At 40.2% G+C, this 24876-nt stretch overlaps 1 protein-coding gene across 7 annotated transcripts in view; it reads right to left on the bottom strand.

The window, feature by feature from the left end:
• LOC146513309 (rho GTPase-activating protein 23-like) overlaps positions 1-24876 on the bottom strand; it is a 71018-nt gene that overhangs the window by 35184 nt on the left and 10958 nt on the right. For 4 of the 7 annotated variants that reach the window (XM_085171328.1, XM_085171329.1, XM_085171332.1 and 1 more), the window contains exon 1: positions 6617-10099. The exons of 1 other annotated variant lie outside the window; for it this stretch is intronic. In XM_085171328.1, coding sequence (XP_085027454.1) covers positions 6617-6832 — 216 coding nt within the window. In that variant the 5' untranslated portion in view covers positions 6833-10099. Of the gene's footprint in view, positions 1-6616; positions 10101-13720; positions 19243-24876 lie in introns of those variants that run through there. 2 more of the 7 variants (XR_014875845.1, XM_085171330.1) reach the window with 2 other exon arrangements.

Below are 24876 nucleotides of genomic sequence, written 5' to 3'. Positions count from 1 at the left end.
CTCAACTTTGTGGGAACAGTTTGGTGATGGTCCCTTCCTGTTTCAACATGACTGCACACCAGTGCAAGTCCATAAAGACATGGAGTCCAGTCTGCAAACCAACAAAACACCTCTGGAATGAATTAGAGCAGAAACTGTGACTCAGGACTTCTTATACAAGATCAATGTTTGACCTCACAAATACACTTCTTGAAAAATAGTAAAAAAGTACCATAAACATAGCTGCAAAGGGTGGTCCAACATCACACTAAACTCTACACATTAAGAATGGGATCACTCAAGTTCATATGTGTGAAGGCAGATGAGTGAATACTAGTGCCTATCACTGAAACAGTGATAAAGACTGATCTTACTTGTGTTGTGCAGCTTGTGTTCCACCCACCAGGTCATTGGTGACCTACAGTTGTGGTCAGAAGTTTCCATACACTCATCATGGCCATGAATGTCATGGCAATTTTGGGCTTTTCTCCCTATGAGAAGATGTTGGAGGTGTTGAACCTAATTCAAGAAAACTGAGAGGACGGTCCAAGCCCAGGCAAGAATAACATTTTATACATTCTGGACCTGAGTGAAAAGCTACACATGTTGGGGAGGTTATTATGGAAGAATGTCAGCAGCGCCTGTACAACACAGGGACAAGGCTCAGACAATTTTATCCGAGATAAAGTACTAGCATTTCTCCTTTCATCCAGCTCAAAATGACTTTTTAAGTGGCAAGGACCTTTGTCGTCACACGGCAAGCAGGGAATGTTGACTATGAAGTCAGCCCTTCACCTACGCCAGGTGGTTGTACGATGCTGTAGCCAGATGGCTACTGTATGGTCCCACGCCAGGAGAGGCTCGGCTGCTAAATATAACTGTCCTCGAACAGTTTGTGGAGGGGCTCAAAAGTCACTGACTGACGAGCCTCGAAGATGTCATGATCCTGGCCAAGTCTAGCTGACCCTGGCAGTGTGGCAGGGCCATCCCCAACTTGGTGGGCTGCTACGGAGGATCGATCATGTCTCATCATGTTTCTTGTCTAATCCTTTTTCATATGCTGTCTCTCCGCAGGTCCCAGTGGTTACAGTCACTGGGCCCTGCCCATCAGCAGTGCTGGAGGTGCGAGCAGGCGGGACACATTGGCCGAGAATGCCCTCTCATGGAGCTGTGACAGGTGTTCTGTGACACTGGCCCTCCGACACGTTCCCCTGGTCCAGTAGAGAAGCACAGTACTCTGGTAAGGTGCCAGTGGGGTAAATTTTAGGCTATGCTGGACTCAAAATGTATGCAGATCCAGGTCCACCAAGCCCTGGTTCATCCGGGGGCATGGTTGGAAGTGGAATGGGTGGAAGTCACTGGATTCAGGCCATTCAATAGCAGAGAGGCAGAGTGTGGTGAAGACAGAGCCAATGAGTTACATTTGTTAAACAAATCAGACACTGCAGTTAATGTTCACCCCCCTTCTGACATACTTGCAGTCATCCTGAAATCCACAGCCACAACACTCTCTCTCACTTTCTCTCCACTTTACACCATAGCCTCCTGTGAAAGTCCCACCTGTCACTTTCACTCACAACCAGGTTCAGAGAAAACTGAGAAGACTCCACTCAGGCAAGTCTGCTGGACCCGACGTGATGAATCCCCACATCCTAAAGCCCTGTGCGCTCAGCTTTGTGGAATCTTTGATAAACTCTTCACGATGAGCCTGTGATTGCAGAGGGTCCCAGTGCTGTGAACACATCGTGCCCTCATTCCTGTACTAAAGACACCCATCCCAGTGGCCACCAGGATTACAGACCTCTGGCGCTGACTTCCCACGTCATGAAGACCCTGGAAAGCCTTATCCTCAATCAGCTCTTATCCTCACATCAGGATCATCAGTTCGCTTACCAGTGCCACCTCGGAGTTGAGAACGCCATCATCTACCTGCTCAGTCATTTCTATGCCATTCTGGATAGGCCAGTGAGCACTGTGAGGGTAATGTTTTTCAACTTCCAGTGCATTTAATACCATAAGGCGGACCCTCCTGGGTGATAAGCTGACAGCGATGGAGATGGATGCCTGTCTAGTGTCCTGGGTTATTGATTACCTGACAAAGAACACCACAATATATGCATCTTCAGCATTGTGTGTCTGACAAGGTGATCAGAAATACCAAGGGACCACAAAGGACCGTCTTTTCCCTTTTCTTATTCACCCTCTACACCATGGGCCTCGAACTCCAGGCCTCGAGGGCCAGTGTCCTTCAGGTTTTAGATGTGTCCTTGATCCAACACAGCTGATCTAAACGGCTAAATTACCTCCTCAACATGTCTTGAAGTTCTCCAGAGGCCCGGTAATGAACTAATCATTTGATTCAGGTGTGTTGACCCAGGGTGAGATCTAAAGCCAACAGGACACCGGCCCTCAAGGCCTGGAGTTCGAGACCCCTGCTCTACATCATGGACTTCAGCCACTCAGCTACAGAGACCTACCATCTTCAGAAATTTTCTTATGACTGTGTGGTGGTTGGATGCATCAGTAAGGGTTATCAGATAGGGTACTGGGCTGTGGTGGACTCCTTTGTCAAGTGGTGCAAGCAGAATCATCTGCAACTCAACGTGACAAAGACCAAGGAATTGATTGTGCACTTTAATTTTGGACCAGACAACCAGTGACTTTCAATCTAGGGGCTCAATGTGGACATTGTGGAGGGCTATAAATACCTCACAGTACATACCGACAATAAACTGTACTGGTCTAAAAGCACCACTGCACTCTACAGAAAGGGTCAGAGCTTCTCCTATTTCCCGTGGTTGCTTGGGTATTTTAATAGCTGTTGAATAAGGCTGAGTCTGTTGTGGCCGGTGCCATCGGCTCGTTATAACCTGCTGATGGAGGTCCTGTTTGGCATGAACCTCATTGGGCCATTTCACCAGAGTGCACAAGGATATCACTTTGTATTAGTTCTGGTGGATTATGCAATGTGCTATCTCGAACCAGTGCTGCTGAACAATATTTTTGCAAAGAGTGTCATGCAGGTGCTGTTTCAGGTCATTCAGCATCCCCAAAGAAATACTGATTGTTTGTTCACATTGTTCATGTCTTGTACTATAAAGGAGCTGTATGAGTTACTGTGAAGTCTATTCGGACCAGCGTCTGAGTAAAATTCTGAAAAAAATCTGAGTTTTATTCCACAAAGATGCCTGAAATGCACAGAGAGAGTCCTAATCCTGCGTCTGCATACGGGGCAGCTGTACCCCCAGACAGACGAAACAGCAGCTATTGCATCCTACCCATGTCCCAAGACCAAAAAGGAGGTGAGGTGGTTCTTGGGGCTAGCTGGTTATTATTTATTAAAAATTCAGGTACAATAAATGGTAAATGGTAAATGGCCTGTATTTGTATAGCGCTTTTACTAGTCCCCACTAGGGACCCCAAAGCGCTTTACACAGCCGGTCATCCACCCATTCACATACACAATCACACACTGGTGGAGGCAGCTACAGTTGTAGCCACAGCTGCCCTGGGGCAGACTGACAGAAGCGAGGCTGCCATATCGCGCCATTGGCCCTTCTGGCCAACACCAGTAGAAAAAGACTGTCTGGCAATCAGGTGGGCGGTCAACTCTCTTTGCTATTACCTCCTGGGATGCCGATTCACCCTCTGTTCGGCTCTTGCCCTGCTGTAGTGGCTCTACCGCAGTGGGTTCAGGGAGAAGTGCTTAAGGGAGGCTGGCCAATGTGGCTGGTGGCCGTTGTCTAATCATGCCTAAGACCTCGAAGGGGACAGGAACTGATAGTGGACAGCTGTGAATGAGCAGATATAACAATTTGAACAATCACCTCGAGATTCTTTACATTGTAAGGTAGAACCTACCCAACAATCATATGAACCCTTATGATCAATTGCTTTGTTGACAGTGGAAAGGAAAAACTCCCTTCTAACAGGAAGCAACTTCCAGCAGAACCAAGCTCAGGGAGGAATGGCCATCTGCTGAAACCAGTTGGGGGTTAGGGTAGGAATACAGGACAAAGACAGGTGGTCGAAGAGAGCCAGAGATTAATAATAACTAAGGATAAACTTAGAGTGATGTATAAACACATAGTGAGTGAAAAAGGTGAATGAAGAAACACTCGCTGCATCGTGGGATGCCCCCAGCAGCGTAGACCAATTGCATTATAACTAAGGGTCACCTGATCCAGCCCTAACTATGTGCTTTGCCAAAAAGGAAAGTCTTAAGCCTAATCTCAAAAGGAGAGAGGGTGTCTGTCTGCTGAATCCAAACTGGTAGCTGGTTTCACAGAAGATGGGCTGAATGGGAGGCTGAAGGCTCTGCCTCCCATTCTACTTTTAAATACCACTGACCTGGGGTCTGAGAGTGAAGTACTCTATTAGGGTGACACGGTACTATGAGACCTTTAAGATAAAAAGGAGCCTGATTATTCGGCCCGGGGCATTGTTGCAGGCATAGTGGGTAGAGGTCAGGTGTGTACATGGGGACATCTATGAATATCCCATAGTGCTCCTGCAAATTAGATACAAGGGCAAAACGCATAGAGTAAAGTCTGCAGTTAGCCCGTGCCTGACGCATTCCTTAATTCTGGGGACAGATTGACTGGGGTTTAGTAACCTGTTGGGGCAGTGTGTGTCGGGATGTGTTCATGACCTTTAGCGGGGTGTGGTGTCTGCGCTGTGCTCAGCGGTGACACGGGGGCATCTGATGGTGACTTTGGGGAGGAGGAGATGGCCTTGTGAGGCCCTGCCGACTCCAGTGATTCATTCCACTAAAGATTTTCCGCTAGAGCTGTCTTGTGACGACACCCTTTGCTCAGGGTTAGGGGTTAGGGACCGAGTGATAAAAACTGATGGTCACTTGGTGCGCCCTGATGCAGCGTGGACCTACCCGCATTTTGTGTTGATTAAAGACAGGCTGCATCTGCGTGAGCTGCTTGGCGCCTGATTTTACAGGCTGGGCATCCGAGCGGATGTGCACCGATAGTGCGCTTCCTGCTCAGAGTGACAGCTGGTTAACCAGCAGGCCTTTCCAAAAGTGCCTTTGCGCCTACTACTATTAATGGAGGTTCCGTTTGAATGCATTGGCATGGACCTCATCGGGTCACACAGATATAGCTTTGTATTAGTTCTGGTGGATTATGCAACACAATATTCCGAGGCAGTGCTGCTGTACACCATTTCTGCAAAGTGTGTGGCGCAGGCACTGTTTCACGTCAAGTCAGTATCCCGAAAGCGAAACTGACTGACCAGGGCATGTTGTTCATGTCTTGGAAACTAAAGAGCTGTATGAATTACTGGGCATTAAATCTGTTTGGACCGGCGTCTACCACCCTCAAACTGACGGGCTGGTGGGACGGCTGAAAAAGACTTTAAAATCCATGATTCGTAAGTTCATTCACGATGATGAACGCAATTTGCTGCTTATCCCATGCCGTGGGTCGACAAACTCCTGGACCGGTTAGACAAAGCTCGCTTTTTCACAACACTGGATTCAACCAAGGGCCACTGGCAGATTCCCTTGTCTGCAAAATCCAAGGAAAAAAATGGCCTTCTCCACTCCCAATTTGTCACACTTCCGTTTGGCTTGTTTGGAGCCCCAGTCAGTTTCTAGCGCCTCATGGACTGGGTGCTGCAGCCGAACGCTGCATGTACTGCCGTCTATTTAGATGACGTCATCATCAACAGTGACACCTAGGCGCCGCTTTGCAAATTATAAATATGGCCTTCCGTTCTGCCATGATGGATCATTGGAGTCTAATTGCCAAATAAGTAAATTTCTATATCTCAATTATTTATGTCAAATTCTTCCAAATGATCTCTCCTTATTGCAATAGGTCAGGGCTGTTGATCTGCTAATAGGGTAATTTTTAATGCATTTATCAGGTGAGGTATTCCGTAGTAGTTTTTAAGAGATAGACACTAGGGAGTGTCTAGTGTCTACCAGTGTTTCCAGATTTAGATCCCATACCAGTGACAGAGCATCAAATTTAGGTTAATGTCACTCAAAAATGACCAAAAAATTAAAATGATAATAAAAGATAATAACTCAACACAATTCCACAATTACTAGACATTTTGGGACAAATATGAGCTGGAACAGGTAAAATATTAAGTGTTCTGTTATAATATTTGCTCGATTCAGGTAGGAAAGCCATAATAGTCAGAACGGCTACTATGTGAGGTACATGGTCAAAACATGCTGACTCTACTGTCTAATGATGTAATATTGAAAGGCCAAAACCCTCTTGTTGGTGAGTTGATATCTACGTGATGGTATTGATGGTATTGATGGTATTGCATGGTATTGGAATGATGTCTACATGATCATTGGTCATCACCCCAAACCTTGTCTTGAAACCTTTTCCTGTTTTAGATTAAATGTTTTGGGTGCTAAATAACATGAGATGTTTGATGTTTGATTTTAAACTGTTATTTTAGAACTTATTTAAGAGTATTAGCAGATATGGGACACTTTTTCTTGAAAAACATTGTTCTTAAACAATTTTGTACAGATAGCAAATGAAATCCAGCAGATAGCGCCCCACATAGTGTGTCAAGTTTAAGATTTTCATGCACAAAACTAGTCCTTTAACCAATAAATCAAATTTGTTAATACTGCTTTATCACAACTAATTACCCAAGACAAGCAACGGTGACGTATGACCCTCCGGTATGCACTTCTTCTTGTTGATGTGATGGTCGTTTGACAAGGGGAGGCATGAGGTAAAACATCCCTTAAAACAGCCAGCCAGATACAGCGAGGTTCGGCGTCGCTACAGTCAACCCCGACAGAGCACTGGAATCGCCACTTGTGGCCTGCTGGAGCTGGTGCTACACTCGACACCCTCAACATTAGAACTTCCACATTCAAACAAACATGTATTGTCTTTGTAGCAAACACATAAAAACACACCAAAGGTTCAGAATGTGAGACTGAGATTTGCGTTCATCTGTGCAAAGTCTCTACTTGCTGCATTGTGACCAGAATAGTAAGCTAAATTGATGGTAAAAAAAAACAAACAGTTCTACTCAGTGTTAACTACTGAAGCGGCACCATCAGAACAGAAGCACAAAGTCTGTAAGTCTACTCATCTGGTCATGTTTCAAAGGTCTTACAGATCGATGTTCAAGCTATGCAGATGCAGTCCAAACTTCAAGTATAATATGGTGTTCACTTTTCTTCAATTTTCTCTTGAGCAAGTCCACAGTGTTCTTTTTTTTTGGTGATCAAAACAGGAAATATCACTTCTTCTTGCCCTCTATATCCTCTCATTTAGATATAACGTTCTTTGCATAAAAGAACATCAGTTCCAGGTTAATTGTAGTTGTAAAATAAGCTGGCACTTCTCTTCAATGTCAGCTCGTCCTCTTGAAAGCTTTCAAAGCAACTGTCCAAATGCAACACACTCAGTTCAGTGATGTCGTGGTTTGCTGTGTGTAGGTTGGCTTATATTCATCACTCATCTCTGGATTTCAGAAACAAGTCCATCTCAAATAAGTAATGCAAAAATCCCACGATGCTTATAAGATATTCTCCTCTATTCTGGCACCAGAGCAGTATTGGTGTCTAAGTATAGTCTTCCCCCCTCTCCACTGTGCGTCTCTTTTCATTCTCTCTCTGCCTTGGGACTATTTGCTGACATGCCAGCTCTCTCTCTCTCTCTCTCTTCTCCTTCTTTTTCTCTTTCAGTCACATTCATCTCATTCTTTAGCTTAACAGTCCAGGCCACTGGTAGAGAAAACAGAAATGCTATTCTCTCTCTCGCTCTCTGCCTGTCAGCTTCTCTTAAACTCACAACTGGCTAGCTGATATTGCTCTTCAGAACACATATTATAAAATCTGGGTTTATTTTACATTACAATTATTATTAATTTATATGGGACAGAAAAATCATCAAAAAAAAGGTCAAGCAAAGACGACAAACATTCTCTGAGCGCACGTTCTGAAATATGATTCGTTAGGATTGGTTGCTTTTTTCTAGGGTATTACATATACAGACACACAGTGTCCTTTGAACATATAATATAAATAGTAGGTATTTTTATTTACTACACTACGGAACAACTGTATGCTAAACATGTAAGGTCAGTGTTGTATTAGCGAGTAAAGTGACATTGTGTTTAATTTTTACTAGAGGTAGCTGTATTAAGCTTGTTTCACTATTGTGGTTTAATTTTAGAAATTGGTTTATCATATATTTGTTTTTTCACTAATCAAATCGCTCATCAATTCTCCTGAAACCTTAAAGGATCCTTTCACAATTTTCATCGATGTTGCCTGCTGCTTTAACGGGGGAAAAAGACAAACCTGCTTGGATTGTTGTTAAATAATGCAAAGATAGTGTGCAAATTCATGACATGTCATTGTTGCCTAGATTGCTTCCCTTCTATACGGTTTAATTCAATTCAGTTTTATTTATACAACACCAAATCACAACAACAGTCGCCTCAAGGTGCTTTATACTGTAAGGCAGGCCATAACTTCTATGCTTACATGTTAATTATTGTTTTAATAATTGAAAGTCTCCTCCTTTAAATAAAGGTTTTGGATTTAAGGAACTGCCCATGTACACAAAGCCATGAATTGGTCTTGAAGAGTGCAATACGAGATTTGACAAACACATAAGTGTAATAAGTTTAAAGGGAAATCTGTAAGTAAGTGTAAAACAACACGTGTATTGTGCATCAGTGTTTTTCATAACACAATGTTGAGTAAATGTGGGATTCTGAGAGAAGGAATAAATGATTACAACTGAACCGCCAACTTGCATCAATGTTAGTGCCTCTAGAAAAACTAAATGTGAATGCCAGCTTGTGTGTGTGTGCATGTGTGTGTGTGTGTGTGTGTGTGTGTGCATGTGTGTGTGTGTGTGTGTGTCTGCACGTGTCCATCCTCCTCTAGGCTTTACCAAACAGCTCTAACGGTGCTGTCAGGCCCACAGTTCTCGTTTTATTAACACCTGAATACAGTTAAGAGCAAGAGAAAGGGAGAATGAAGATAAGGAAACAAAAGTGTGATGTAGAGACACTAAAGGAGGGTGACAGCCATGCAAACATCATACAGCAGACTCTGCATCTTCATCTCCTCTCCTCTTCTGGCCTTCACTTCCCCTTCCAATGCACTCATAATGATTTCTTTCTTTTTTATTTATAGTTTTTACTGATGCTAGGAACTCACAATCATGAGTCTGGGCAGAACAAAAATAACACAATATTATGTGTGAGTCATAGTAATGTGTGAGTCATACAAGAATATGCATGTGCTCTGCTTGTTTTTTTTATGACCCAGTCGAGGAGTGGCTGTGAGGAGAGGATGCTCCCTCGAGGCTGTGTGACTTTCTCTTCTGTTTCATCAGATGATGTGAATTCACAGCGCATACCACCAAAGCACATTTAATAATATTCACACACTAACTGCATCAGTGCAACAGAAGACTGTAGCCTGGGCTCTTCAGACATGCACTAAATGCCGTTACTGCTTAAATAGCTGACATCCATAGATACTAAAGGCTGACCCTAACTAAAGCTTGATGTTATCTTTAGTTTCAAACCTCTGTTGTGAGACAAAGAAGACAAACAAACAGACAAAGATGCTTTCTGATCTCCACTCTTAGGTCATTCTTTACAGTATATGAAAAACATTAGCCATTAATAGCAAAAACTAGAGATGGCACGATACCACTTTTTTATGTCCGATACCGATATCATAAATTTGGATATCTGCCGATACCGATATGAATCCGATATAGTGTGTTTTTTAATCAATAAAACTGTTTTTTTAATATCTTGCTGCATTTTGTATAAGTTCATGCTCAAGTTTAAATAAACAACAACACTAAAGCTATTCTGTTATACCTGTATGTAAAAAATACACTGCACCCAAAATATTTCATAGTTCAGCAACACTGATCAATCTAATAAACTTAAACCTGCTCCATCCTCCCTATTCTGGTATTTTAAAGAGTACTTAGCAGAAATATTAAGCAACCTAACTAATAGGGTATAGTAGTATAGTAGTATAGCTTACTAGGGTATATTAGACTTAACAGTTACTATATACAGTAATGGACTTCTATACATTTTACACCAGATTAAAACTTTGGGTGTAAGATTCAGATAATTATTTAATAAAAGCTACACAATTTAAATGAGAATAATAAAGAAAAGTATGTCTTTGTGCCCCCTTTTCCCTGTTCATGCCCTATCGGCCCCCCTGGCTAAACTTTGCTAGATCCGCCCCTGCACAGTTACCAGCCATCAGCTGCGTAGAAAAAGATCCTGGTGTAGAAAGTAATATTAAATAAATTCTAACAGCAGCTTATCAAGCTTAAACGTGCTGCTGTTGTTCAGCCGCTGGTTTCCTCTTTCTGGTGCAAAGTGGGCCAAAAACAAAGAAGAGAGAAAAGCCAATCAGCTGATCATTAAGCAGTTTCACGATTGAAGTAGCAGCAAGAAGAGGCAGTCGCTCCATATATCGGTTGAATGCTTTACAAACATTCAGAGATGAACTTACACACCTGCTTTACTTCTCTCTGGGAAAACTTCCTCAGAGATGAAATGCTGGTTTGGTAGCGATGCTACAAACACACACAGCCGCTCTATCACGTGACCACACTGCTCCGACGTGCTACGGTTATGAGGCGAGTTACGCCGTGTCGCAAGTTTTGTGAGGTGCTTTTTTGATATTTAATGGATCGGATTACATTTTTTATTTCTCGCCGATATCCGATCCAGTAATTTATCGGTCCATCTCTAGCAAAAACCATCCTACAAGCAGTTTTTGCCAGGCCTGTAGCAGCTTTTCAAATCTTGATTCTGTATTTAATTATGACTCAAACAAAATTCTTTTACAGAGACAAATTTTGGTGATCATCAAATTATGTACAGGCATTTGTTCCAGGCGAACAAATGCAAAGAGGGAATCCAACACCACATTTGAAGAGGGATATAACAGGAAATAACATGAACAAAACACAGTTTCTTAGGTCACAGTATAAGCAGTGAGCTACTTAACAATATGTAAAAAAGTAGAAATAACTACAATAAATACTTAAATATACTAAAATCTTAGTAACAGATCCAATGAATGTACAAAATCCCACCAGCAGGGAACAGCAGCGCACAGAGTTAACTAAAACATCAGTAACAACAATTCCAGAGTGGCATGTTTTTAAGGTGTAAGGTGTTCACTTTGAGCATAGGGCAGCTTAGCAGTCTGACTGCATTCGGTTAGAAACGGTTTCTGAAGCCTCCATCCAAAGGGGAGGAGAGTAAACAGTTCATGTGCAGGGTGGGTTGGGTTGCGTAGGATACAGACGGCTCTTTCTCTACATCTGAAGCTGTAGATGTCCCCAGTGGGAGGTAATTTGCACCAGATAGTCCTCTGCACAGACTTCACCATCCTCTGCAATGCCCTGTTATCTGCTACAATGCTGCATTGGCTGCATTTTTAGGTAATTAGTTGCATATAACTTTGCTGTTTGCAAAATTTGTACATAGGTTTTTGAAATTTACAATTTATATTTGCATTTCAAGTTATGAAAATGATTCGTTCAACTTGTTTGTGGTCTTTACGGTACCAAACATAACTTCTTCATACTCGGATTTTATTATTTTTTTGTAATTTTAGATGAATTGTGTTAATACACTATTCACGGTGTCAATGCGTTAGCACGGTTAGCTCGTCAACGTGTTAGCGCAGTGCAGCCCCACGCATGGGGCAATCTATGCTAACTTGCTAACGAAGATTTGCCGCGTTAATGGCGTTAATGTCATTTTAACGAGATTAACGCTGACAGCACTAATACATATATATCTATATAATGTAAACAATTAAATGACAGAAAAACTTCAGTTTTTCCGCTATCTACCACAAAGATTTCTCTTATATTCTTACGTGTACATGTCTGTGATTCTTATTTAGATTTATTTATCATGTATTTTGTAAAGTCTGATGGTGAAACAATTCACTGAAATTTTGTTCTGGTGTGCACTAACTGGTGTATGAGTTGACTGACAAAAAAGTGTTTATTATTTTCTATTCTATTCTATTCTTGGGGGCTGTGGACCATGGACTGTCTTTCCCTGTCCACCTCTTGCTTTCGGGGGAGGGGGGCTTCTTGCAGTCTCTCACCCTCATTTTCAAGTATGTCATGACAAACGCCCATACACACACTTATGTTCTTGTCTTGCTTTCTCTCTCTCTCTCCCCCCCCCCTCTCTCTCCCTCACACACACACAGCAAACTTGTATGTTATTTGTGTACCTCCCTTTGTTTTGTCATATAATCTGTTTTGTTACAGATGCAGCAGACCTAGCATGTACTCAACTCCCTTAAAATAAGTTAGTAAAATAATTAATAAATAGTATCCACTAATAAATGATATTGTATTAAAAGATACTGCTACTCAACAGATGTAACTTCTGATGAAAACAGCCGAATCACTTCCTTTAACCTTAAAAAGAAAATGCTGAAAGTTCGACCACCATTTTTATAATTATAATTATCTCTTGTGTATGACCCTGATGCTAACTGGGCCGTGACAATAATAGGAAAACACACCCACAATAATAAGCTCTGAAAATATTAAAAGTTAGGGGAGAAAACAACTCACACAATCTGAGCAAAGAATAATGTGCTGAGTGAAGGGACACAACATGATTAGTAAATTAGTTTCTAAAAAGGCTCATGAAATGTTTCTGAGTAAATGTTTCTGCACTAACAGAAGACCAAAGCTTACAATGTGCCTTTTGTTGCCAAATATGCATATGTGGGCTGGCACATGGAAATACATGCATTCCAATTCCATTGCTATGTGCCCACACCCCATACCTCCATGTTGCAAGATATGTGAAGTATTATGTGTAGAACGGTGTCAATGATGAGTGAATAAACTGTGGTGTAGACAATTTTGAGTTTCTTACAAAACCACGCACTTACAGTCATAACGTTTTTATGAGTTAACATTATGTGGTTTGCAGTTTTGCTTTTAAGTTTGGGAATTTGACAAGTTGCATAAGACGGTCAAGAGCACAAGAACAACGGCAAAAGTGCACAAAAAGTCATGTCTGCAGTTTGTCTGTCAATGCTGTGATGTAGCTATTGTGGAAACTATCCCACACCTCTCCTAATGAAACGAAACATTTATTAATTAGAGTGTTTAACCCAAGACTGTCAAATGTGTGGCCCACTGGGCCAGCGTGGGGGCTTTTTAAAGTCAAATAATTGATGTGAAATCATTTAACTTTTCAGCTTTACAGAAGAATGCACGAATTTTAGCAAGTAAGGCTTAAGTTCCTAAAATATGTGAATGGTCTGTCCACTATTAGATTCGCTAAATTGTATTGCATGTACAATGATAAATAATTAAATGAAAAAAATAATGAAAATAACGAAATATCATTCATATCTTTTTTTTTAAAAAACACCTCAGATTCTTCATCATATGCAGAGCATGTGCTTGTTTACATGCTCTTGAGATTAAATTGGGCTCAAGCAGGAAAATGAGTTTAACATCCTTGGTTTAGACTTTTTACGGCAAAAAAGCTCTGATTCGTCTAGTATACGATTATACTAAGTAGCGTCCATTTTTGGGTAGATTTACCGTCTTGAGTATTTATGGGTTTAATAAATAAACTCATAAAGAAAAAGATGGTTTCCCCCCGACGGGAATAACTGATCAATATTATAATAATAACATTGTTCCAGTCACCAGAAAAACAGTTATTATATCTGACTTACTTCAGCGTCTGAGCGAGGCGGAATTCCAACAACGCAAAAAGTAACTCCATTCATTGGCGTGTCAGCGTCTGGCGTGCGTAAACCGACAAAAAGACTCTGCTGTCAACATTTTGTCTTAAATCGTGCTGGGGTGTAGTGCAGACTGGCTGTGCTTCTCTCCAGCAGTCCCCACAACGTAAACAGTTCAGCTAAAAGCATGTGGCACAGCACAACCGGAAGTTGGAATTTCAAAATAAATATGGGTACATGTTTATGCATTTTCTTCAAATTTATTTTTGCGTTTCAGGCATTGCATATAGGAAGACGATTCTTATCAGAAATAATACGCTTTACTTAAATAAAACATTTTTATTTAAAATCTATTAGAACCACTAACATTTTTAATATTGCTCAACATTATTGCTCAACATAAACCTTAGTGGGCAATTACAGATGACAGTTCAAACTGCATTCTACTGGATTTATGTGAGTCAAAAGCCCATCAATGGTATCAATTCCGTCATCCTCCAAGAACTGCGTGGAGTTCGTGAATAGCTTAATTTCTTGAAGAAAGGTAAGGATTTATTGTAAAGCAATGTGTCTTAATTAAATGCTACTTTCAGAGCCGCTCCATTTATTATTTTTATTTTTATTATTTTGGTAAATTAATTGCTTTTTTGAGTGCCTTAACATGCTCACAAAGTCATGAAATTGTGCACACAGTCGTATTTTACTATTTATTTATGTATTTGATTGGTTTTGGACATAATGGCTCAGTAGCACCCTCTACAAAAGTGAAAAAACTGACCCAACTGGGTGTCATGCTCATGTATGAAATCTGGTACATGCCAAGACAGGACTAAAAATCCACTGGGTACATGACTCAAACCCAACAGGAAGTCAGCCATAGTAAATCGAAGATGAAATTGTGGCGCTAACTTGACCATTTCCAGGAATTATTGTTTTTTGAACTCTTCTGAGGGATTTTATCCAATCAACTTCATATTTGGTCAGTCTAAACTACAGATGTGGGCCATATTCAAAATTGTGGTGCCTTTGTGTGTCCACACTGCATTTTGATCATTCACCATGAAGGTTTAATTGGTTCTTATTCACAAATACATTGTCCAATCAGGACCAAACTTCTCCACGTGTGATAAGGCTCCACCCCTGAACATATTTCAAATGCAATATTTGCCAGTGGTCACAACGCCACCTAGTGGGAGCAGGAAATTTCATGTTTTACTCGTAGACCACAGTTTCAAGGTGGTCAACCACAGCAACCTCAAATTTGTCCAGGAAAGCGTTGATGAGTTGTGCTTAGGATGCATGGAAAACTGTAAGTTGTCATCAAATTAACTGCAACATTTTCCATCAATTCATCAATTCAATTCTACCATTCTATTGTATATAGTATTTTATTTTATTTTATTCTATTCTATTCTATTGTGTACAGTTGTGTACAGTATCTTAATCTTATCCTATTCCAGTGTTTTTCTAATTTTTGCTATGTAACTTTGCACTGTCCACTTTCTGCTGTAAGAAAACAAATTTCCCACGTGTGGGACTAATAAAGGTTATCGTATCTTATCTTATCTTATCTTAGCTTATCTTATCTTATCTTATCTTATCTTATCTTATCTTATCTTATCAAGCACGAAATTGCTATAACTCACAGACACCTTGTTGAATCTCTCCCAAACTTTACAGCCATGATGGGAGTTCCACCCTGAACCCAGGGGCAGGCTGAGCTCAAAAAGTCTTGAAACTTGTTGCACCTCCAGTTTGATGAAGACTTTCATTTTTTATGGCTCTGATCATTGGATATTGCAAAATAGCTCCACAGCACCACCTACAACATTTTTTAAAAAGCAGCCCCTACATTGCGTTTCATCTATGAGTCTGAAATTAGGCAGCCTGATCTAAGATGTACAAAAGTCCTAAACCCAACAGGAAGTCAGTCATTTTTAATTTAATGTGCAATTTCGTTTCATTGAATTGTATCAGACACCTTTCTTACACTACGCTGTGTTGTGGACTCTAGTTTTAGAACTGTAAGTACTGAAGAAGTGTCTGTAACTACAGTTAAGGTAGGTACATATGTCAAGATAATGGCATCTGAAGTGAAAAGTATATATCTGTGTAGTGTCCACAATCATAGACAGTGTAAAAACATACAGCCCCAGTTGTGATGCTGTGCCAACAGTCCCCTTGGGACAGAGAGAAGAGCATGCACTACTTGTGCACTAACATGCTCTCAATGAGTCATTATATAAGAGCAGGACATGGAGCCCCAAGGGAGGGTGAGAGTGTAGATAGACACTTCTACACCCTCTATCGGTGTTACATTGCTCTCGCACAAAGTCAGACACAGTATATAAAAGAACGCTAAAGAAAAATGCTTCCACAGGGAGCCTATCATGCAAAGTGGCTGCTGGCCTATGCTCGAGTTACCAACATGTGAGTCCAGTGATAATGAGTTGGTTTTAATGATTTAATGAAGGTAGTGCTTTGTTCAGTCGCATTTTAAATTTTAGTTTAAATTAAAGCTTTTAAATTAAAGCTCCATGACATTCTGTCACATATCATGGACAGCAACAAGAGTTACAATTAAAGTGTTAATAACACTGCTCCAGCATACATGAGATGATAACATGGCGTCACACTGGGAAATTGCTTTGCTTGTTTATTTATTAACAAGCAAAGAGAAAAGTTATCTGTTATGATGATGAATAACCACCTTACTAATGTTACCTCTTTTTCCACAAACAGGAGTAAACACAGGAAGTCAGGTAGAGCTGGTCCTCTGCTAATTGAAAAGGTTGGTGGTTCGATCCCTGGCTGCTCCAGTCTGCATGCCAAATATCCTCAGGCAAGATACTAACCCCAAGTTGCTCTTTGATGAATCAAGCGTAAAGCAATAGAGCTGCTCCATTTACCATCAGGGATGTCGGACTCATTTTATTCTGTCGCCCACATACAGCCAACTTTGAGCTTAAAAGGGCTGGACAGAAACTGCCCTTTCTGTCAGTGTAACTAAGTAAGTAAAGTTTATTTATTAAGCGCTTTTCATAGACAGGTAGTCACAAAGCGCTGCACACAGAGATTAAAATAAACAGTACGATAAATAGCAAAATGCACAATAGACATCTAACTAAACATTTAATTGTGGAGATATTTTAATATATATAAAAGAAGTGTAATTTTAACAATACATCTCAGTTTCTGTACATAAGATATTTGAGAAAAAAAGTTCTTATCATGTGGCATTGGTGCTTCTTATTGCCCTGACTGTATTTATAAAACAAGAGTTTTTAAACTATGGAACCACTATAATAAAAGAGAAATCTTTATAGTGGAAAAACAGAAGTTTTTTCTGTCATTTAATTGTTTATTTTTTACTTAACTACTTTTGTGTATGAATGGCAGTGCAGGTGGAGAATTTATTAATAGGAAAAGCTGCAAAACTTTGGACATACAATTAAAAGTTTAAAATCTATGCACTCTTACACATTTTCTGAAGTCTACCAGTGGGCCACATTGGAGTCTTTGCCAGACTGATTCTGGCCCTCAGGCTTTATGTTTGATGTTAACTGATGTAAGAGGATTGGAAGCAGAACCAGTAACAGGTAGTCTAGCATGCTAAACTCCCATTGGTCTCTTGTCAAAGACCAGAACATGTGCATTAACCACCCCCTTCAAAAAAGACAACTTTAAGCTGGGATATGGACGTGAGATGCACTGTGGCTTTGTATAGAAAAAAGGCAACCCTGCTTTTTATAGTAGTCAATTGTGGCCACAGGATGGCAGCAATGTGCATGCAAAGAAATAAGAGGGATCACTTTAGATTTAATTAATATCTACTTTTAGATTTTAAAAGGCAGCCGCTACTTGTCTTGCTTGTCCTGATAAACTGTGAAACTTTGAATAACGTTAGTACTGCTAGTACTGCTGTCATGGTCCTCCAATCCCCATTTCCGACTCGTCTGTCACTTGTTCTGTCTCTCTCTCATTCTGTTTTTTTCTTTCTCTCTCTGACTGTCTGTGCTGTGTGTTTGCTTTTGCACTAGCCACACCCCTGTCTTAGAGGCCGGCCTTCCTCCTGCTCTACGCCTGCCAACACCTGGGCACCTGAGCTGATTATCTCACCTGTTTGTGATCTCGTGATCAGTTGCTCCCTACTTAGGCTGGAGGAAGACATCGGCTGTATCCCAATTCAGGGTCTGCAGCCTTAAAGGTCGCATTTTAAGGCCGATTACGTCACAGCGACGCGACGAAGGCTGTCCCAATTCAAAGGCTGCTCGAAATGCAGCCCTCAAATGCGTCCTTCATTTCCCTGAATTTTAAGGCTGTGGCGGTGTAGACTTTGTGGCCCAACATATCCCACAATTCATAGCGCGGCAGTCGGTGTGGATAATTTTGCCGCAGACGGCTGAAGCGGAGCGGCCGAAGAGTAAACTGTGAAAACTAAGTACTGAATATTATGTCACTTATTTATGTGCAAATGTTTAATAACGAAGAACATTAAAACATTACTGTTGGCCACATGTCGGCAAAGTTATGTGACATTAGTGACGTTTGTACTAACTTGGTTTTAAAGCCTTTACTTTAAAATATACGCCGTTCAATAGCTGACCTTAATCAGAGAATGATCAAAGCTCATGTAGAAACAAACAAACAAATGAACAAAAGATTTTCTCCTTCATTTCTGTCAAACAAAGCTGTATGAAACGTTTCCAGCTGTTAGTATCATGGTTGCTAGGCAACCTGGGCAGCGCAACGAAGGCTAGACCGTCCCATTTCACAAGCCTCACACTTCCGGCCTTAGCGGTCTTTAAGTACGCGGCCGTTGTGGACCGTTAAGGCTGCAGACCCTGAATTGGGATACAGCCATCCATTCATTGCTGGATTGTTAACAAACAGCTGTCAGTGGGATTAGTGCTACTGCATGCAAATGTTTTTCTGTTTTTGCATGTGGAGAGACTGCAACTTGCTTCCTGCTTCCTTCAGTGCAGGATAACTGGACCTGAGGTGTGAGTTACCTGAGAGTAAGAGATCTAGCAAGATAATTGAGGATTGTGGATCTGTCTGACTAGCACCCTTTTGTACTGCAAAGTTGTGGATCAGACTGGTTGGAGTTTATCACCAACAAGTGGAAGTTCCCAATCTGAGTCCAATCATGGATATGACAAGTTCATACTTTCTTAGTTAATTACCCTCCTGTCATTTGATGCTGCTGTTTGAATTCAGTTTGACTCGGTACAGTTTCTCTATCAGCTGACACAGATCCAGATGAATATAACCACATCTGTTAATATCTGTTTCAGCTGTTCAAGGATGGATGCAGAAATGTTTTCTGCATTGACTATTCGTTTCAGATTTTACTTAAGCTCTTGAATGTTTTGTTTTGTTTTTCTCTATTTTTTTAACTATTGAATTCCTTGTTTCTACTTACCCATATGGAAAAGACATATATAAATCTTATAAAGTTTGTATCTGTCTTGTGTGAAACTTGTATGAAAAGCATACAAGAGTGAAAACAGATTTAAGATCCCTTGAAAAATTATATAATGAAACTTGTATGTTTTGGATACTTGGATACTAAAACAATATATAAAAGTAATGAGAAAGCGGCCACTTTCATGAGTAAATCATATAAGTTTTTACTATTTCTTTTCCATAAGGGTAATTGAGCTTGTGCTTTTGTGAATTTGTTTATTTAGGTTAATGGTTGTAACACTGTAATCACATAACTTTTCAAAGAGAACATCTTTTCAGATAAGAAGCTCAACTAATGAAAATGGAGTATCTCATGTATTGAGTCAACTGAAATAATGATTGCAATGATTTCACGGGTAAGCTTACTAAAATGTTTCACAAGCCTAAATACAAATGCTCTGAGTCAACAACGGAAAAATGATACATTCAAATTGTTCTTGGACATATTTGTATAGATCTTTGTTTCACTTTGGAACACGTTGCTAACATTTCACAAGCTTTAGCATGTAGCACACAAAAAAGGTCCGGAGAAAAGTATTAACAGTCCCATTAAGCACTATAGGTTGCATTTAGAGTACATGCTAAACAAGCATAGTCTAAGAAACTAAAAGATGTTACGTCACAAAAACAGTAAATTTACACACGAGCTTTAGTCGCCATATATTCCTTTTGTTTGTGGCTCTCTTGTTGTTGGCATATTGAAATATTACCAAAGACCATGACACAGATTTATTGAAATTCCTGTATCACATCTTCCATAACAAGAGATTAACAGCTTTGTTGTTCCAAAACAAAGGCTCTAATTTCCTTTCCAACAGTCTGTGTGTTCATGCACATATGGGGTCAGGCTGCAGTGCTAATCTGCTTTTGCTCTGAAAAGGGTTTCATCCTCACAATGGGGGGCCCTGCACAGAACCAGTATCCCACCATCCCATCATCCCCCAGTCTCTCAGCTTATGCATTTGGTGACCCTCCCAACCTGCAACTTTAGCCCATCATGAACTGAACTGATAGTATAAAAGATGCATGTAGCCACTGCAGTGTCACCCATTAGCATTTTGGCTGTTACCATGTTGTGGTTTTGGAGCTAGAGGTTAACCTCTTGAGTGCCAAAGATCTTTCTGTGGTTCCTGCTCCAGAATGAGATGAATAGAGTATTTCTCTGCAATTGCAAACTCTGTATAAACAATCTTGGTATCAAAATAAAGATTGTATGCATGAATCCTGAAGTGCTAATTTATCATCTAAGGCAAGGCTAGTTAGAAAGTTAATTCTAAAAATGGGTGTGTAGAATGGACTGACACTAATTAAAGTTTGTTTAGAGCAAAGTAACAATACGATTAAGTTCACAAAAACTGAAGCACAAACTTGTAGAACTACAGAATACATTAAAAATGCTCCAAACATGCACATGACTGGAAAAAATGTGGCCTATGGAATTTTCTTTTTAAACCTTTCAATAAACCCAACATGGATGCTTGATCAAATCAGTTGATATACAAGTTGATATGTTACAATGTTGTTCTAAACTTCCAGGAATCTATTTGTTTAAAGTGAACACGTCCATACCTCCAGTGAAATGTGCAAAAAAAATGTCCCAAGGCTGATTTTATTCACATAACAATCTCTCTGGCTAAAAAATGAAGCCAACGCTGAAGTTAAAAAAACAAAAACAAAAAAACAACACAGTTCCCTATCAGGGCCAGCAGGTCAAACTTTACAGTGTTAAAAAAAACTGGTATGAACAGTGATCAATGTAAACACTTTACTTTTAGTTTATGGGCTCACTCTCTGTTCTGAATCATACTTAATAAAAAAAAATCTTTTTTGCAAATCTTGGTCATACTATCCCATATGGAAAAGAAATATGAAAAACTTATAAAAGACTTGCATAAGATGCGGCCTACTTCATATAGTGAATCATATAAGGCCACTTTCTCATTACTTCCATATATTGATTTAGCAAGTATACAAAACATACAAGTTTCATTTATATAATTTTTCAAGGGATCTTATATCTGTTTTCACTCTTGTATGCTTTTCATACAAGTTTCACACAAGACAGATACAAACTTTATAAGATTTATATATATCTTTTCCATATGGGATGTTTCAAAATGGAAATGACATGCTAATTTGCTAACAGTTTTTAAAAGTGTGCAGTATCAGACCCGTCCCTCTTTTTACACCCGTTTTTGCAGCCAAGACGGGAGCAATGGAAATGCTTTAAGGCTTCACATTGGTGCTTCAGAAACAAACACAGGATATCACAGTGCCAACTTCCATCTCATATATTTATATATCTATGAGTCTATGGGTACAAAAACCAGCTTTGACCTCTGTGGAGAGTTCCCCTTTAATTAAATTACATTTTCCCCTTAAGGTTCAAAGCTAACGGCTCACAGTTAGCCTCATGTATACAAATTTAATAGTGTTTGTGGTACTGGTGCTGTTTGGAGCACTGTTATGGAATTGTCTATCACAATATGTTCTAGTATGGACTGTCCAAGAAGCTTGTGCTTCAGCTTTAGTGACTAAAACTTTATTATTTTATTAATCTTTTACTTGGCACTAATTAGCAGATACAGCTCACAGCTGTGTGAGCTTCACCCTTTTATCCAAATTTGATCACTTCTGGCTCTACAGGACAACACAGAAAATGCAAATGTGTAAGCTTAAACTGAAAAGAAAGAAAGAACAAATACTATTAATATCATTCTCAGAATAAAAAACATTTTGACAGCTCAGTAGAGACAAAGTACAAAGCTGAGGAACGTTTGGTTGTCACAGTCTCTTTGTCCTCACTGCTTGACTCACCACTCTCTCTGTAGTGCTCTACCTCCTCTCTCTGTGTGTGTGTGTGTGCGGTTTGGTTGTAGTGCAGAAATGTGACCCTGCCTGGCTTCCCATCTTCTCCCTACAAAATGAAGAAATGCTCCTAATTCTGATGTCCTCGTTTGTTGCCGCTTCTAAAGGCGGTGGCAGACCTTCAGTCTTTGCTGGATGGTTGAATCACTTCAAGTTTGGCTCCTCCTCGTAGGGCTGGGCCACATCATACTGTTCACGGTAATACCGGTATAATGTTAGGCAATGATAAGAAAATGAAATATTGCTTTAGAAAATGGGTAGAACGCGCATGCGCAGTGCCTTTGTTTTCATACGCACATGGCAGAAAAAGCATGGTGGCGACGGAGAATGAGAAGGGCGAAAGTGGATCGTTGAATGAAACAGATGAACCAGAACTGGTTTGTAAAATGCTGCAACTTCAGTGGTGTGGAACTGGTTTGGCTTTTGTCCGTCAGATACACGCCAAAGCACATTTTTTAGTAAAGCATGCTAGCGGGCCGTCGTTATTACCGCGTTTTTCGGAAAATAAGTCGCTCTTAAATTCCTTTGATTTTCTGAAAAATCGACAGTGCCCCTTATAATTCTTATATATGAATTCTGGTTGTGCTTACTGACCTCGAACCAATTTTGTGTGGTACACGGCGCTCAAAAATCTGTCAAAAAATGTTTTAGTACGACTTTGCTTAGCTATGAAGCCACACCGGACTGTCGGAGCATTACGGCTATCGTAGGCGGAGCCTCGCGGAGTGATACGTACTGTGCTTCAACATAATATTACTGTATTGTGTGTGTATGACCTCTTTTTAAGTTTTGTGGATATTATACATGGTTATGCTGAGGATATGTTGGCCAGTTTCCACTGGAAATGCCTTTTGGTTAAACTGTCAAGGAATTTGCATTTGCACTGTTACATTTTTATACAGCGTTAATGCACATAAAAAACAGCAGCTTTAAGTGAAAATACATTGATGTTTGTTTGTCTTTTGCACTAATAAAGTTGTGGAGTTGTAAAGTATTTTGTCTCACGTTAATTATATCGTCAGTTATATCGTTATCACAAATTTCAAATATATATCATGATAAATATTTTTGGCCATATTGCCCTGCCTCCTCGTGTGATTTTTGCTACGTACCCGTAAGGATGATTCTAACCTGTTGTTTTGCTATGAACAGATTCTCCCAGAGAAGCCTGTGTTGGTGAGCCAGAGCTGTGTTTGTGGCTTGGCATCTGAATCTGTGGACACTGTGGATCTGAGGAATTCCTTGTCTGTGGAAACTGGAACCATCACAACTGTTGATCTTTTATATAGCACCTGCTAAACTGCCTAACTACCCCCACTACTTAACTGACCAGATCAATATTCCAAAATGTTTAATTGACTTGATGCTATACTCTGGTAAAAGTATTTATTTTTTTGAGCAGTGTTGTATTTTCAAATTAATATGAAGAAAAACTGCTCATGTTGCATAATAAGTGTGGCACAGTCTTTCTTAGTTTTAGTGTTGTCCGTCACTTCAGTAAAACACTGTAAAACCATAAAGCTTCAATGAAACTAAACAAGTGTTTTTGAAAAAAAGTAAAATGAGAAAGATGAAAAGGGGAGTAGAAGTAATCTTTTGAAATTAAACAGACATTTATCTGCTTGTGTTCAGTCATGTTGTGGCCTGGCACGGCAACAGAGAGGCGGTGAGTGTGGAGGTTGGTAGGTTGGTTGGTTAGGTGGTGGTGGGGGGGCTCAAACCCATCTGTCTATTTACAGCAGCATGAAGAGATTTCGCTAAATACCTAATCCATCTTATCTCCAGTGAAGCTGAGGATTGTCTGTGCAGTGGGGCAGGCTGACCACTAGAGAGCAAGCTGACTGTAAGCTGAAGACAAATTAGAAGTTAGGTTGGGCAAATGAGTGAACTATTTCTCCCATGTTTACAAATGCCATATGAACAGTCATCATACCATATAGTAGTTTTCGATTTAAAAACACATATCTCTATCCAGGTTCATTGGTGGTCCCTGTGCAATCTCATGCAGTCTGAATAAATTAGAACTACTACCTTCAGAGAAAAACTCTGCTTCACAGGACAATCCCCTCCTATCAGTGTCATCAGTGTCATTGCCCTGCAGCTGTAGAAAGGCCATGCACTTGCATTACTTGAATTATATGTATTCTACAAAGTGGACAGCCAATGAAGATCACTGAAGATAAGCATTTTGTCAACATACCCATTTCCCCTCAGGTCTTCAGCCATGCAGTGAAGCATACTGCCATAAATCAAAAGTCACTCACTAGTTTTGGATAAATATGGCCATAAGCCAGCATCTAATCTTAGCAAGCTGCTCACATAAACACATTACTGCTGAGTAGGACATCGTAATCATAGTGATTTAACCATAATGAATTTCAACAGGATATTCATTCATGTACTCCTGTACTTATATAAGATCATTTGAATGTATTTTCAAAAGGGCATGTGTCGGTCTCACAAAGCACAGACCATCTAACCATTACACAACAGCCTTAATCTACTGGATTTAAATCCCCCACCCCTCAACAGGCTGCCAGCTCATACATACAAAAAAGTCTTATCTTGCCTGTGCTGCATCCTGTCACACACTCAGTTTCAAATACATTCCTTGTGTTACTGCAGAGGAAAAACATTTTCAACCAGAGACGTCTAAAAACAACAACAAATATACTCAGGTGTCATTAATAATAAACATCTTACACTGATCACAGTGCAACAATATTATTTTAATACATTATGATATATTATACAGTTATTTACTAAGACTTGGCTCCACTATTGAGACTACATTTATCAAAGGTTTCAAA

The sequence above is a fragment of the Neolamprologus multifasciatus genome, chromosome 8 (genome assembly GCF_963576455.1).
Source record: "Neolamprologus multifasciatus chromosome 8, fNeoMul1.2, whole genome shotgun sequence".
In the NCBI taxonomy this organism is placed as follows: Eukaryota; Metazoa; Chordata; class Actinopteri; order Cichliformes; family Cichlidae; genus Neolamprologus; species Neolamprologus multifasciatus.
Note: the sequence above shows the minus strand (reverse complement) of the source record. Positions and strands in the feature narration are given on the sequence as shown.